This window comes from Nicotiana tomentosiformis, chromosome 9 (assembly GCF_000390325.3).
Source record: "Nicotiana tomentosiformis chromosome 9, ASM39032v3, whole genome shotgun sequence".
Classification (NCBI taxonomy): Eukaryota; Viridiplantae; Streptophyta; class Magnoliopsida; order Solanales; family Solanaceae; genus Nicotiana; species Nicotiana tomentosiformis.
In genome coordinates, this window is record NC_090820.1 from 2,028,500 (window position 1) to 2,041,556 (window position 13,057).

The 13,057-nt window shown below is 36.2% G+C and overlaps 1 protein-coding gene across 4 annotated transcripts; it reads right to left on the bottom strand.

Annotated features, from left to right (window-relative positions):
* Positions 1 to 6,847: 6,847 nt before the first annotated feature.
* On the bottom strand, positions 6,848 to 10,108 carry LOC108947028 (alcohol dehydrogenase 1-like). 4 transcript variants are annotated; one of them, XM_070186191.1, is made up of 6 exons: positions 9,789 to 10,108; positions 9,645 to 9,710; positions 7,886 to 7,950; positions 7,621 to 7,759; positions 7,513 to 7,559; positions 7,396 to 7,418 (listed from the first exon to the last, which is right to left on the bottom strand). In XM_070186191.1, the coding sequence occupies exons 3-6, from the start codon at positions 7,920 to 7,922 to the stop codon at positions 7,411 to 7,413; spliced, it is 231 nt and encodes a 76-aa protein (XP_070042292.1). In that variant the 5' UTR covers positions 7,923 to 7,950; positions 9,645 to 9,710; positions 9,789 to 10,108; the 3' UTR covers positions 7,396 to 7,410. The 4 variants fall into 4 exon arrangements, with proteins under 4 accessions (XP_070042289.1, XP_070042290.1, XP_070042292.1 ...); XM_070186188.1 differs by lacking the exon at positions 7,513 to 7,559 and having other exon boundaries at positions 6,848 to 7,418; XM_070186190.1 differs by lacking the exon at positions 7,396 to 7,418 and having other exon boundaries at positions 7,429 to 7,559.
* Positions 10,109 to 13,057: the final 2,949 nt, after the last annotated feature.

Consider the following 13,057-nt stretch of genomic DNA (forward strand, 5'->3'; position numbering starts at 1 on the left):
GGGTCTCAGCCCATTTTTATATTTTTCGTAAACACGGGTCTTAACCCATTTTCATATTTCCACGACACCTCGTGCCCTCATTTCAAATCACAACCGCACGGACAATTCACGTGCCAATTATCATTATCGTTATCATTTTATCACAGCACCCCGTGCCCACATTTTATATCACAACTGCACGGACAATTCACATGCCAAATATTCTCATTATTTACTCACGGCACCTCGTGCCCATATTTTATTTTTATAATCCACCTGGCAATAGCCACAAGCTCTCAATTTCAACATAAATAAGATTGTTATCAATTTACCAACAATAAGACAAGTTGCACAAGGTATAAAACTAGACACAAGAAAATCACAACATCATATAAAAATTATCAACATCACAATCCCACATCATCTCATATCATCCCTGACAATAGACACCATTATCGCTCCTATAGCCACCTTTATCGCTCCGCCCAAAAAATATCAATAGCCACCTTTATCGCTCCGCCCAAACAATATCAATAACCACCCTTATCGCTCTTATTGTCACCCTTATCTCTCATATTGCCACCATTATCGCTCCTATTACCACCCTTATGGCTCCGCCTAGATAATATTCCAACAAACACAATAACAGTGAAATGTCACCCTTATACCCGCATAATATCAACGGTGAAATGCCACCCTTATCTCCCCAAAATAATAACTCACACAACACAATAATTTACACGGAAAACTAACACAACAACATAATAAAATTAATTCATATCACAATTTGCCCAATGGATACAACCAAATTTCAAAGATATATCAAAATCAATTAGTTTCACAACAAATAGCCTAAGGCTCCACACAATGTATATAACATCCAGAAACAATCAATAGAGATAGAAATTACTCAGCATAAAGCAAAGCCTTCATTAATGCAAATTTAGATAATTATATTAACACTTCTTCTTAAGCTCGCTTAAATTATTATTTGCATAAAAAAATTCATATTGGAATTAATTTCCAACAAATATTAAACCAACAATACTCACAAAATTTCATAAATATTTCAAGTAACAATCACATCAAATTATCATATAAAAACAAATTCAATAATAAGGATTTAGGCATGGCAAACAGATGATTTAATAATTTTCCATAATTTCTCAATTTACTACACAATAATGCCTAAGACTTTAATTCAATAAATTTTACACGTAGAAGCCCGAGTACGTACTCGTCACCTCGCGTACACGGTTTTTCACATTTCACAAATGGCACATAAGACTCAATGCCTAAGGGGTAATTCCCCCACTCTATGTTAAGCAAGACACTTACCTTTTTGAAGTTAGGCCGATATTCCAAAATAACCTTCTTGATTGAATTGACCTCCGGACAGCTCAAATCTATCCAAATTAATTGTATAACTTCATTAAAATTCATCGAAAATAATTCTGAATAATAATACGTCGACTTAAAAATGTATTCCAAAAAGTCAACAAAAGTCAATGCGGGCCCGCCCCTCGGAACCCAACATAATTTTCATGAAATCCGAATACTCATTCCGATACGAGTTCAACCATACCAATTTTATCGAATTCCAATAACAACTCAACTTCCAAATCTTAAATTTTTGTTTTTTGCAAGATTTTACAAAAATCTTGATTTTCCTCCATTAAATCCGAATTAAATGATGGATTCAAAGATATAATCATAGAAATTAATCAAAACTTGATAAGAATCACTTACCCCAAACACCCACGGAAGAATCTCTCCGAAAATCGCCTTCTACCGAGCTCCCAATTAAATTTTGCGTTATGAACTCAAACCCCCATTTTGAGACTTTTAATTCTACCCAGATGACTATGCATCGCAATCGCGGAGATTGGGTCGCGATCGCAGAGAAGAGAATTGAGGTTGCCAAGAAAGACCTTTCGCGATCGCGAGTGAAGGGACGCGAACGCGATGAACAATGGGCAGGAGCTTACGCGAATGCGGGGTAATTGATGCGAACGCGAAGAAGAAATTGCCAACAGCCCCGAGCTCACTAATTTTTTCTATGCGAACGCGAAGACTTAGTTGCGAACGCGAAGAAGGGAAAGTCAAACGTACGCGATCGCGGAAGTAAGCTCGCAAACGCGAAGGACAAATAATTCCCCTTCCAAAATATTACTACGCGAACGCGAACTAGGAGACGTGAACGTGATAAAGGAATGTGTAGAGCTACGCGATCGTGAGGCATATTATGCGAAGGTGAAGAAGGAGCAGAGACACTTCGCGAACGCAAAAGGATCTTCGCGATCACGAAGAAGGACATCAGACACCAAAACTAGCAGTTCAAAAATAGAAGGAAATGGTCTGTAGCCCATCCGAAACACACTCGAGGCCACCGGGACCCCGTCTAAACATACCAACAAGTTTCATAACCTAACACGGACTCGTTCGAGGTTTCAAATCACATCAAATAACACCGAAAATACAAATCGCACCACGAATCGAACTTATGAACTTCCAAAACTTCCAACTTCTAAAACTCGTGCCGAAACCTATCAAACCAACCCAGAATGACGTCAAATGTTGCAGGCAAGTCCCAGATAACATAACAGAGCTATTACAACTCTCGGAATTGCATTCCGACCCCGATATCAAAAAGTCCACTTCCGATCCAAAACTCCAAAAATTGTACTTTCGCCATTTCAATCCTTAATCAGCTACAGACCTCAAATTCATATTTCGGACATGCTCCTAAGCCCAAAATCACCCAACAGAGCTAACGGAACCGACAGAACTCCATTCCGGAGTCGTCTCCATATAGTTCCGACTACGGTCAAAATCCTATGACTTAAGCTTCCATTATACATATTGCGAAGCTGCTCGAGACCTTAAGCCACTGAACGGAGTGCTAATTCTTAAAATGACAAGTCGGGTCGTTACACATAGGATATATGATATTATATATTGAGGTGACAAGTTTAAGTTTTTCCAATAGGATTGAAATTAATTCTCTCAATCGAAATTTATGGATTCCTACAACGATCTCAATTTAATACTATAAATATAACCGCCAGGGACGGATGCACCTTGACTCAAGGGTGTCATCCGACACTGGTTGAGCGGTGCTATTTTGTTAGGAAGATGGGGAGTTCGAATCCTGATATATCTGTAGACTGCAAGTGTTGGTAGCTTTAGAATTTTATCCTTATACTATATGCTAAATAGATTAAAATTCGGGACTTGAACCCTTGACCATTAGGTGGTAAGGGCTAACAAAACTAGTAGATCATGAATTGCTTATCACGTTAGCTCCACAATAAACAATAGAAGCTAATTATTTTACTCGTTATGTACAATTTGTATTTTTTAGAATTGCGCATGCTGCTATTTACATAATCAAATAATGATGTAGTTTTGACTTTTGAGTGATTGTTTGATACCTTATAAGTATTAGTTAAGAATCATTTAATATTAATTCTAATGGGCCTATTACAGTATATTTTAAAAAATAAAAATTTCTCGAGTTGAATTGTAATATTGTACTTGAATTGTCATTTATTCATATATTTCGGAATGTGTTTTTTTTTTAATATGATGTTATTACAATGATTTGTTCATTTATTTACATCTTTAAGTGTCGACATCGCTTACAAAAAAAATTCTGCATACGCCCTTATTAACCAGGTTCATGTTGTGCTATTTGGGATTTAGCTGGTTCAGATATTCAATTAAGGTGGGCTTATAAGTGGATTCAAATCAAAGATTATTATGTAATATACCGATGTATTTCCTATAAATATTCCAAGAATCATACTATTTGTTTCTCATTTCCGAGTTAGTTTGATCATGACAATTGACCATCTTAAATTTACTTATTTAGTTAGGAGTGATGTTATACTAGTTATTTATTTCAATGACTTTATTGGATTGGCACTTTTGTCTTTGTAGAATCTCCACACATGTAGCATTAGTGTCCAAAAGTCATGAGTTACTTATCCTGCTATGCACATTTCATGATAGTCCTTTTCTACCAAGAAATTGATCACTTGACACTAAAACCAGTCAGCTCTTAGAATTTGATTTTTTTTCTTTTTATTATATGCCCAACAAAGCATTGTTCAAGAAAATAATTTCTTCAACAAAGGGATTGAAAAAATAAATCAAATAATTAATATGCCTCCAAATTAAGTTAGTGTTCATTACTAAGAGATTGCTAGCTATCTGGCTGGAAAAGATGGTTTGGAAGCTTCCTCTCTCCTAGCAAGCAAGATGAGATCACCATTTCTCTCAGTAATGGACTTCCTTTACTTTGTAACCTTAGCTTTAGATGTCCTTTTCATAGATTCTTTTTTTTTAAAATTTATATATAAAAAAGAAAATTTTAAATAAAATTCAAGATACTAAATAATCTAAACTAAAATAATCGAAATAAATTTAATTGAAATAATTTCAAAATTGCTGGGAATTGAAATTAAAGCGGAAAAGACCACTTAACTAGAAGACTCTAGAAACATCATTAAAATTTAAGAGGGTTAATTTCTGAAAACACAATTAGAAGGGAACACAAGTGCAGCGTGAAATATTGTTTTAACACAAGCTAAGTGCCGTAGACACGTTTCGCGTTTCGTACCTATAATAAACAATATGAAGGACATGAAATTGCATTATATTCCATTCAAATCGGCAACAAAAAAATTGTGTAAGTATTATGCGTTTGTACACAAAGGCCCCCACAATTAGTCAGCTCTGCCTCTTCCAGTGTTAGAAAAGATTTTCTCAAATACAAAGGAGGATACAAGCATTGGGAATCGTTGGTGAGTTATTTTGTGTTGTTTGGTTTCAGGCCGATAAGTTTCTTTCTCTTAATTAGCGTTTTTGTTCTTTAATTACAAGAAATATCACTACCCTTATCCTGTTTGGAATCTCACCCACGTATGCCAACTACAATTTTTTCCTCTTAAATTATGTTGTCAAGAGGATTAACTTATTTTTTTCCATCGAATTTAGATTCACATTCCGGAGGATTGTGACAGCCCGATCAACCCAAAATTTCTCCGATATTCCATACGTAATGACAATGTTGAATTGTCTATTGTCAGTATGGTAATTAGTTTCCCGCTGCCGAAACAATTTTCTTTTCCTTCTTGAAGTGTCTTTTTTAATTACTTGGTTACTGATTAAATTAATCTTACGCGAATAGGTACGGCATGCCGCTAGTATCGGCAAACAATTTGTTAGTGTCAACTACGAATGGGATTGGAGCAGCTTTTGTTTTTGTTTATGTGCTGATTTTCCTCAATTTTGCACTAAATAACGAGAGTGCTGAGGTTTTCCTCCCCCGTTATTAGGTGCAAATTTGAAGAAAATCAGCACATAAACAAAAGCAAAAGCTGCTCCAATCCCATTCGTTGTCGACACTTGCACATTGTTTGATGATATTAGCGTCATACTACACCTATTCGCGTAAAGATTAATTAAATCAGTACACAAGTATTAAAAAGGCACTTTAAGAAAGAAAGAAAGTGGTTTCGGCAACGGAAAATTAATTACCATGCTGATAATAGGCAGTTTAATATTGTCATCACGTACGGGATTCCCGAGAAATTTTGGGTTGATCGCGTGGTTACAATCCTCCATAATGTAAACCTAAATTCGATGAAAAGAAATAAGTTAATCTTAACAACATAATTTAAGAGGAAAAAGTTATAATTGACATACGCGGGTGATATCCCAAAAAGTATAAGCGCGGTGATATTTCCTGTAATTGAAGAACAAAAAGTTAATTAAAAGAAAAACTTATAAGCCTGAAACTAATAAACAACACATAACAACTCACCAACAATTCCTAGTGCAAGGTGTATAGCATGTTCAGCTCCCATGTGTGCAATATGGGGTTAATATATCTGAGTTTTGCATTATTTTGTGCTAAACTACCCTGAGCACTATTTGTAATTACATTTTGTTCTTTAATTCTGTTTTGTTCTTTAATTCTGCTTTACAGGAAATCGCACTGTTCTCATTCTTTTTGGTCCCTCACCAACTTTTTTGTTATCTCATCAAACGTGATTTTTTGTAAAATCACTGTTAAGAAGATTAACTCGATTTTTTTTTATTGAATTAGGATCACAATCAGAAGGGTCGTGAGAACCCGATCTACTGAAAATTTCTACATAATACCATATATTATGACAGTGCTGAAATGTTTATTGTCAGCATGTGTAATTAGTTTCCATCTCCAAAAATGAATTTTTTTCTCCTTGAAGTGTCTTTTTAATTATTGGCTTACTGGTTAAATTGATTTGAATAGGTATGGTAAGCCGCTAGTCTCGGCAAATAATCTGATTGTCTAACTACCAATGGGACTGGAGCAGTTTTTGGCTCTATTTATCTGCTGAGTTTCCTCTATTTTGCACCTAATAACGAGAGGAGGAAAATCTTAGCACTCCTTTTGGCGCTCATTCTTTGTTGCTCTTTTTCCAGCTTTAAGCGCCGTTCTTTTATTCTGCAAATGAAGTGGATCAGTTACATATTTTTCCCCCTAATTTGTTGTAGATTTATCTTCTATTGGACTCATTTGGTCATAGTGCAGCTTATCCCGCATGCAGTTTATTAGAGTCAGACCAAATCTGGCACCGAAGATTGCAATAGTGGTAGCAATGTATAAGAGAAATAGTAACTCTAATAGCAGCAGCAGCAGTAGATGTATATCAATTAGTTTCTTGCTTAAACAGTTTATGATGTACCTAACTGACTTGGGCTTTGATCAATCGATAAGTGTTTCAACAGTTTGATTAAAATTATTGACATTGAACAAGATGATATTATATCAAATTAATGTAAAGATCCTCTGTGATTACTTCATTGGTTGGACAGAAGCATCAAATGTATTGGATCCTTTATTGCTAGATATATTTCATTAATATATACATATATTACAGTCTCATTTATGCTTGCTGCATTTTGTTTTCCATTATCATGAATCTAGAACTTCTCAAATTCAAGTTCCTCAAAGTAAACATATGGGAAAGAACAAAACAGAAAAAAGATAGATCATTAATGTTATTTGCAATATGGAGACTCATAGCAAGGCCAACAGCTCCCAGTTAAAATGTAGCCACACTTGACTTGCTGGTTTAGCTACACTCAAAGTTGCACCAAGGCAAGTATGAAGCATCCGATTAATCCTTTGCAGTGAGCACATGAATTTATCATCGTTTCTCCTCGAGATTCCACAACCGTGGATACAAACATCGACTTTGTCAAAAGAAGCAAGGAGGGTTGATTTTCGCAACACAGCAATAAAATGGTATATGGGGCTTTCCATCACGAAGCATTACTTCCCTGTCATTGTTAATCCATAAGAGGCTGTACATATTGCTTTTTCTGATTTGCGGTGAGCACATGAATAACCTTTTTGGTTACTCCCTCTCCACAATCCTAAGTATCTATAAAATCAAAACCAATAAAACAACAAAATCTATTTAGTAACCTTTTTGGTTTTAGAGACGATCAATGAATCAATCAATTGAAATAACATACACTGATGCTTCATGTCCAAGAATGCGAGGAAAGACTGAGTTTTGCTCCTACAATTTCCGAAGGAGTTGAGAGAAAAAATCGGCAAGTTTGTAACCAGTTTTTTATTACCTTTGCTTCCCAGAAGTAGATATCAGTATAGCGGAGGAAAGCGTAGAGGATCTTAAGACGAACTTCCATTTTCTTTTTGGAGGTGCCATCTCCACTTCCTTGATCAGTAATGGTTTGCCTGGCTCCCATGCCATAGCAGCTGTAAAAACACATCATCATTAGCTCAACATTACTACCAAAATTCTCAAAAAGAAAATGAGGAAAAAAAAGGAAACCAAGAAAGTTTACATTATGTATAAGAAATGGAGTGAAACAAACGTCGTACCTTTGCAATGAATGACTTTCCCCACAATGCTTGACATTTGTTTTCTTGATTTCGTTTACTGATCACTGAAATATGAAAACTTTATGTTGAGTAGAAGTTTGGTTGTTTTCTGAATACTGAGTTGGATTTTCTTGAGTTGTGCTTAGTAGATAAGTAACATTTATGAAGATAAAATGATAACACTGGTTTTTTTTTCTTTTGTATGCGTATGTAGCAATTTTAATTAAGTCCATAAAGTATCGTGTTGATGAGCTTAACGAGGAGATATACACATACAAATGCACATTGATCGAAGATGTTGCCTTGTTTAACAACCTTGAGCAAACAAATAAGACGTGAAGTTTGAGCTGTCAGCTGATGGCGGTTCAATGTCTAAGGTGACTAGTACATGCTATAATGTAGGAGATTTCAAGCTCAAGGAAGAGGAAATCAAGACAGGAAAGGAGAAGGTCTCGGCTTTAAACAAAGCCGTTGAAGACTAACTCCTACTCAAACCTGATGCCTATGCTTAAGATTGTTTTGTTCTAAGAAAGGCTTATCTTGTCTTTATCTTGTAGTTATCAAATTTGTTCATCTTGTACGTTTCGCCGCAGTTGTCTCTGCTTTGTCAATTTGTATCTCGTCCGAAAAAGGTACTATTGCCAGCTGCTCATTTACTCAGAACAATAAGCAACTTTATGACTTGGTGAATTTCAACAGGTGGATTAGTGGTATCAAAAGCGAAAAGCGCAAAAAAACTCTAAGGTTTGTTGGGGCTTTAGGCGCAAAGCACATATAAAGTGTGAGCTTCAATGAAGAAAGACGCAAATGGAGAAAAACTACAAATATGTATGTGTAATCCAAGAATAATATCTATAAGCATGAATACCAAATATATGGACAAAGAAATTAAAGAAAATTTATGATGAAGTGAAATATCAATTGTTTAGTGTCACCTTTTCAGGATTACGCTCATTGGCAAGGAAAAGTATACCTTAGAGCCTTGACAACAACATCTGAAAGCGCACGGTAAGCGAGGCAAAGAGCTTAACATGTTTTGAGCCTCGCTTCAAGGCTTAAGCGTGCTTTAAGCACGCCTTTGATAACACCGAGGTGGATGCATTTCAATTAAGCTAAAACTAAGTTCAATTGCAGATATGAAACCAACTTCAAAGAGAAAGGAGAATTTCTACAAGGACTTGCCACTTGCCAGCCAGCTGCTTCTGATATTGGCAACACTACAAGTGCCAATTAGCAAACTAATGAGCAGATGGACAAAGACAACTTGATAATTTTAAATTTGAAGTTTAATATTGAGTTAAGCAGCCAGGGCAGGGCTTATATATACAAGTGAATCAAGATTGAATCTACTCAAACAACCTAATTACTTGATTTTTCAAGTTTGTGAAAGTAACTAATTTCAGGTCAAGGCACCATACTGTATAAACTAACGTTGCTAATTCAAAATAAAATCTATGTGTACAGAACATCTGATGAGTCTTGGTTGATCAATCAAAACAAACTTTAGCAATCTGTAGTGGTGTTACAATATAAGAGAAGGGGGATTTTTGCTAGCTGCATAATAGACCCTAGCATGAGCATGGCTACAACAATTAGCTAAGTACTCCATCTACTCTGCTTGAGTTTTTGCTGCAGTTCTCTAAGCAATTTTCAAATTCAAAAACATCCTCATTAGCATGACGACATGGAGAAATTAGAGAAAGCAAGCATCTAATTTAATTAAAAAAAAAGAAGGAACAAGAAAAAACTGAAACAATACCATGTTCAGTAGACGAGCTTGTGCTTGAAGTCGTAGCTGCCGGTTATGGTGCTTACTGATCCAAACCTGTATCGAACATATTGTTTGTACATTAGATGCACGTTGATATTCAAAAACAAAGCGTAGAAGTTTGTTTCTACTTACGTCCATAATGAGGTTAAGACGGCTGCATCCTTCAATCTCTTCGATGACTTCCTTAAGTTTCACAGCTGAAGGCTCCAGAGTTTGTGGCCTGCGCCCAATCAACTTAATCTGTTTCAATGTTTCAATATCTGCAAAGCTAGGGGGAATCTCCTCAAGATTGTGACACATTCTTATAACAAGCGTTTCAAGCTTAGGAAAAGATTCCTCTGGGCCATCCAACCTTGAGATACCTAACAACACCAGTTTCAACAACTTAAGTTTATTGAACTTGATATCTTTGAGGCACCACTCTTCCGACTTAGTTCCCCAATCCTGTAATTGTAGATGTTGATGTTTTTGTTATTTAATATGAAATAGACTTAAAATGAGGGTGAATGGGAAATGGAGGGAAAAATGAAATTTTTGAGTAAAATTTTAAGTTTTTCCCTCTTGACAATGAGACATTATCCCATATTGGAAGAGGAAAAGATTTTTGGTGGGTATATATATAATTGTTCTTATTGTAGCTCTTAAAGAGTTAAGAAGAAAGCAAGTCTCGCGCCGCCGCCGTCGTCGTCGTTCGCTCGGCTTCGGATTCGGATTATTTTTTGGACCAAATTTATTTGTTAATAGTTAACGTAAGATTATCCGCATTTGTAACGGATATGTTCCAATCCGTGTATTGACCACCAGCTGCAATAGCAGCCGCTTAATGCTCTTCCCACCATGGCCAAGTTCTTGCTCCACAAACAAGCTAGTGCATGCTCCACCATGGAGGGTGGAGGGTCGTTCATCTTCAAAGCTGACTGCTATAAATATGTGCAGCAGCTGTTGAAGAAAGACACCAAAACTGAAAACGCTCAACTTTGGCTATACATTGCACTCCTTCCTCTCAGCATTTTCATATGATTTTCTGAGTTTCTACTTCTTTGTTCTGCATTGTTTTAACTTCAAACAAAGCAACTGTAAGTGTGATTTGCTACCGAACTTTGTGTTCGCTGAAACACTAGGGTTTGAAGTACCGCTACACCAGTGTGTGATTCATTCTATCCTGGGAGAAAATAATCCATAACCTTAGGTACTACGAGGGGATTAAATTCCTTAAGGAAACACTGTGAATTCAGTGGGCTCGAATTAATTACTGTTTCATTACGATAACTTATATTTTCCAGAATTATTATTTACAAATACAGCAATATTGGCGGGACTAACAATCTTAAGGAATTTAATATTTATTTCTGTATTTGTGTAATTCTTATTATTCTCCAAACTAAAACCTTTGTGGTTTTGTGTACTCCCTTTTTGGAGAGTAAAGCCTTCGTGGCGTTTTGTTGGAGATTAAAATCTACGTGATTTTTACTCCAGTTTGAAAACGTTTATTAAACATTTGTTTGTGTCATTCTTTTACAGAAAAAATGACGACTGAAAGCGAAAACCAAGCTGTTCCGACGGTGACTGCCAACGCATCGACAAGCCGAACAGTGGCGTTGGCACCGACAGAAAAACCCGAAAAATTATCCGGGATTGATTTCAAGCGCTGGCAGCAGAAGATGTTCTTCTACTTAACTACGTTATGTCTACAGAAGTTCATCAAGGAAGATGTTCCTGATCTGCCAGATAAAACTCCAGAGAATGAACGCTTTGTCGTGATTGAAGCGTGGAAGCATTCTGATTTTTTATGCAAGAATTATATTCTTAGCGGACTGGATGATAATCTGTATAATGTATACAGTGGCATGGAGACGTCAAAAGAATTGTGGAATGCGCTTGAAAAGAAATATAAAACTGAAGATGCCGGGATGAAGAAATTCGTTGCCGCAAAATTTTTGGACTACAAAATGGTAGATAGCAAGTCTGTTATTACCCAAGTCCAGGAATTGCAAGTGATTATTCATGATCTACTTGCTGAAGGTCTTGTCATCAATGAAGCATTCCAAGTAGCAGCAATGATTGAGAAGTTGCCTCCGTTGTGGAAGGACTTCAAAAATTATTTGAAACACAAACGAAAGGAAATGTCCCTTGAAGATCTCATTGTTCGGTTGAGAATCGAAGAGGACAATAAAGCTGCTGAAAGGAGAGGCCGTGGAAATTCAACAATAATGGGAGCAAATATTGTTGAAGATAACAAAAAGAGGAAGAAGGCTTCTGGTCCGAAATACAACCCAAGCAAGAAGCGGTTCAGTGAAAACTGCTACAACTGTGGGAAAATCGGACACAAATCTACGGAGTGTCCTGCTCCGAAGAAAGACAAGAAAAGGTATCAAGCAAACATGGTAGTAAAGCATGATGATGTTGATAACTTGTGTGTCATGCTTTCTGAATGTAACTTGGTGGAAAATCCTAAACAATGGTGGTTTGATTCTTGAGCCACTCGCCATGTTTGTGCAGTTAGAGAAGCTTTTGCTACTTATGCTCCTGCTGGACCCGGAGAGACAGTTTATATGGGAAATGCTTCAACAGCAAAAGTTGAAGGATATGGGAAGATATTTCTGAAAATGACTTCTGGCAAGGTCATGACTTTGAACAATGTCCTTCATGTTCCCGAAATGAGAAAGAATTTAGTCTCTACTGGACTTCTTGTTAAGCACGGTTTTAAGTGCATTTTTGTGTCCGACAAGGTTGTCATAAGTAAGAATAAAATATTTGTAGGAAAAGGTTACCTCACCGAGGGCCTTTTCAATCTAAATATAATGGTTGTGGAAAACAATAATAATATTTCAGCTTCTTCTTACTTACTTGAGTCAAATGATTTATGGCATGTACGTTTGGGTCATGTCAATTATAAAACCTTGCGAAAAATGATTAACTTGGAAGTACTGCCTAAGTTTGAATGCGAAAAATCAAAATGTCAAACATGTGTGGAATCTAAGTATGTTAAACATCCTTATAAGTCAGTTGAAAGGAATTCAAATCCTTTAGACTTAATTCACACAGATATTTGTGACATGAAGTCAATACCATCTCGCGGTGGAAAGAAGTATTTCATAACTTTTATTGACGATGGTACTCGATATTGCTATGTTTACTTACTGAATAGTAAAGATGAAGCAATAGACGCATTCAGGCAATACAAAAATGAAGTTGAAACGCAACTTAACAAGAAAGTAAAAATGATAAGAAGTGATAGGGGTGGTGAATATGAATCTCCTTTTGAAGAAATATGTTTAGAATATGGAATTATTCATCAAACAACAGCCCCTTACATGCCCCAATCTAATGGGATTGCGGAAAGAAAGAATCGCACATTAAAGGAGATGATGAACGCGTTGTTGATAAGTTCTGGTTTGCCA